At 67.4% G+C, this 905-nt stretch overlaps 1 protein-coding gene across 1 annotated transcript in view; it reads right to left on the bottom strand.

Annotated features, from left to right (window-relative positions):
• APEH (acylaminoacyl-peptide hydrolase) overlaps nucleotides 1-905 on the bottom strand; it is a 22,764-nt gene that overhangs the window by 4,405 nt on the left and 17,454 nt on the right. Inside the window, exons 11-15 of the mRNA XM_009894362.1 lie at nucleotides 654-817; nucleotides 444-581; nucleotides 268-359; nucleotides 156-196; nucleotides 3-79 (exon numbers count right to left, since the gene is read on the bottom strand). Coding sequence (XP_009892664.1) covers nucleotides 3-79; nucleotides 156-196; nucleotides 268-359; nucleotides 444-581; nucleotides 654-817 — 512 coding nt within the window. The remainder of the gene's footprint in view (nucleotides 1-2; nucleotides 80-155; nucleotides 197-267; nucleotides 360-443; nucleotides 582-653; nucleotides 818-905) is intronic.

Below are 905 nucleotides of genomic sequence, written 5' to 3'. Positions count from 1 at the left end.
TCCTCCAGGTAGACGATGCGGCAGCGGTCGGGGCTGAGCCGCGGGGACCACACGGCCATGTTGTTGTCAGAGAGCTGCTCTGCACGGGCATGAGAGGACGGTGAGGGGCTGCGGGGAGCCAGGGCACCAGCGGGGTTGGGGTGCACGCCACTCACCGCATGCCCCACTCGTAAGGTCCACGTAGAAGAGCGCTGACCTGCCGGGAGATGGGTGTCACCGTGGGGCCGAGGGGCCTGGCTGTGGGGCAGGTGCCCTACAGGGACTCACCGGCGGTTGGTGCAGTGCTGCAGCCCCAGGCGGAAGGGCTCGGGCCACCAGCCCACGAAGACCACGCCGGTGTCGTCGGGGGACCAGAAAGCCTGTGGGGAGATGAGGCGTGAGCAGCTCAGTCCGCCGCTGGCCCCCGAAACCTTCTCTGGTTCCCTGAGGCTCCGCATCCTGACCTGGCCGGGACAGAGGTGCTCCGGGACGCCCTCCAGCACTGAGACACTGCTGGCCTCGACATCCATGACACAGAGAACAGGCACGCTGCGTTTGCTCAGTGCCTCCCCCCAGTCCTCGTGGTACACGAACTGCTCACCCTACGGCACAACCTTGTCAGCCCCATGGACGCCCTGCTGGGCCCCACCTGCCCCGGGGCGGGGGGACCCCACCTTGAGGGGCACGTCCGCCTTCTCAGGACGACACGCATCCTCGTTGGAAGCACTCAGTTCCGGGGCTTTGCTCTGGAAGAATGACTCGGCCTTGGGACGCTTCTTCTCCGCCACGTAGAGCAGGTGAGTCTCCGAGTGCGACCAGGCCAGGCAGCCAAAATGGTCTGCAGGGGCGGGTCAAGCACTGGCCACTGCATCCCCCCAGGAACCCCACCTTCCCCCGCGGCCCCCGGCCCCTCACCACCGTCGTAG

Source organism: Charadrius vociferus, unplaced genomic scaffold, assembly GCF_000708025.1.
Source record: "Charadrius vociferus isolate BGI_N301 unplaced genomic scaffold, ASM70802v2 scaffold1171, whole genome shotgun sequence".
Taxonomy (NCBI): Eukaryota; Metazoa; Chordata; class Aves; order Charadriiformes; family Charadriidae; genus Charadrius; species Charadrius vociferus.
Note: the sequence above shows the minus strand (reverse complement) of the source record. Positions and strands in the feature narration are given on the sequence as shown.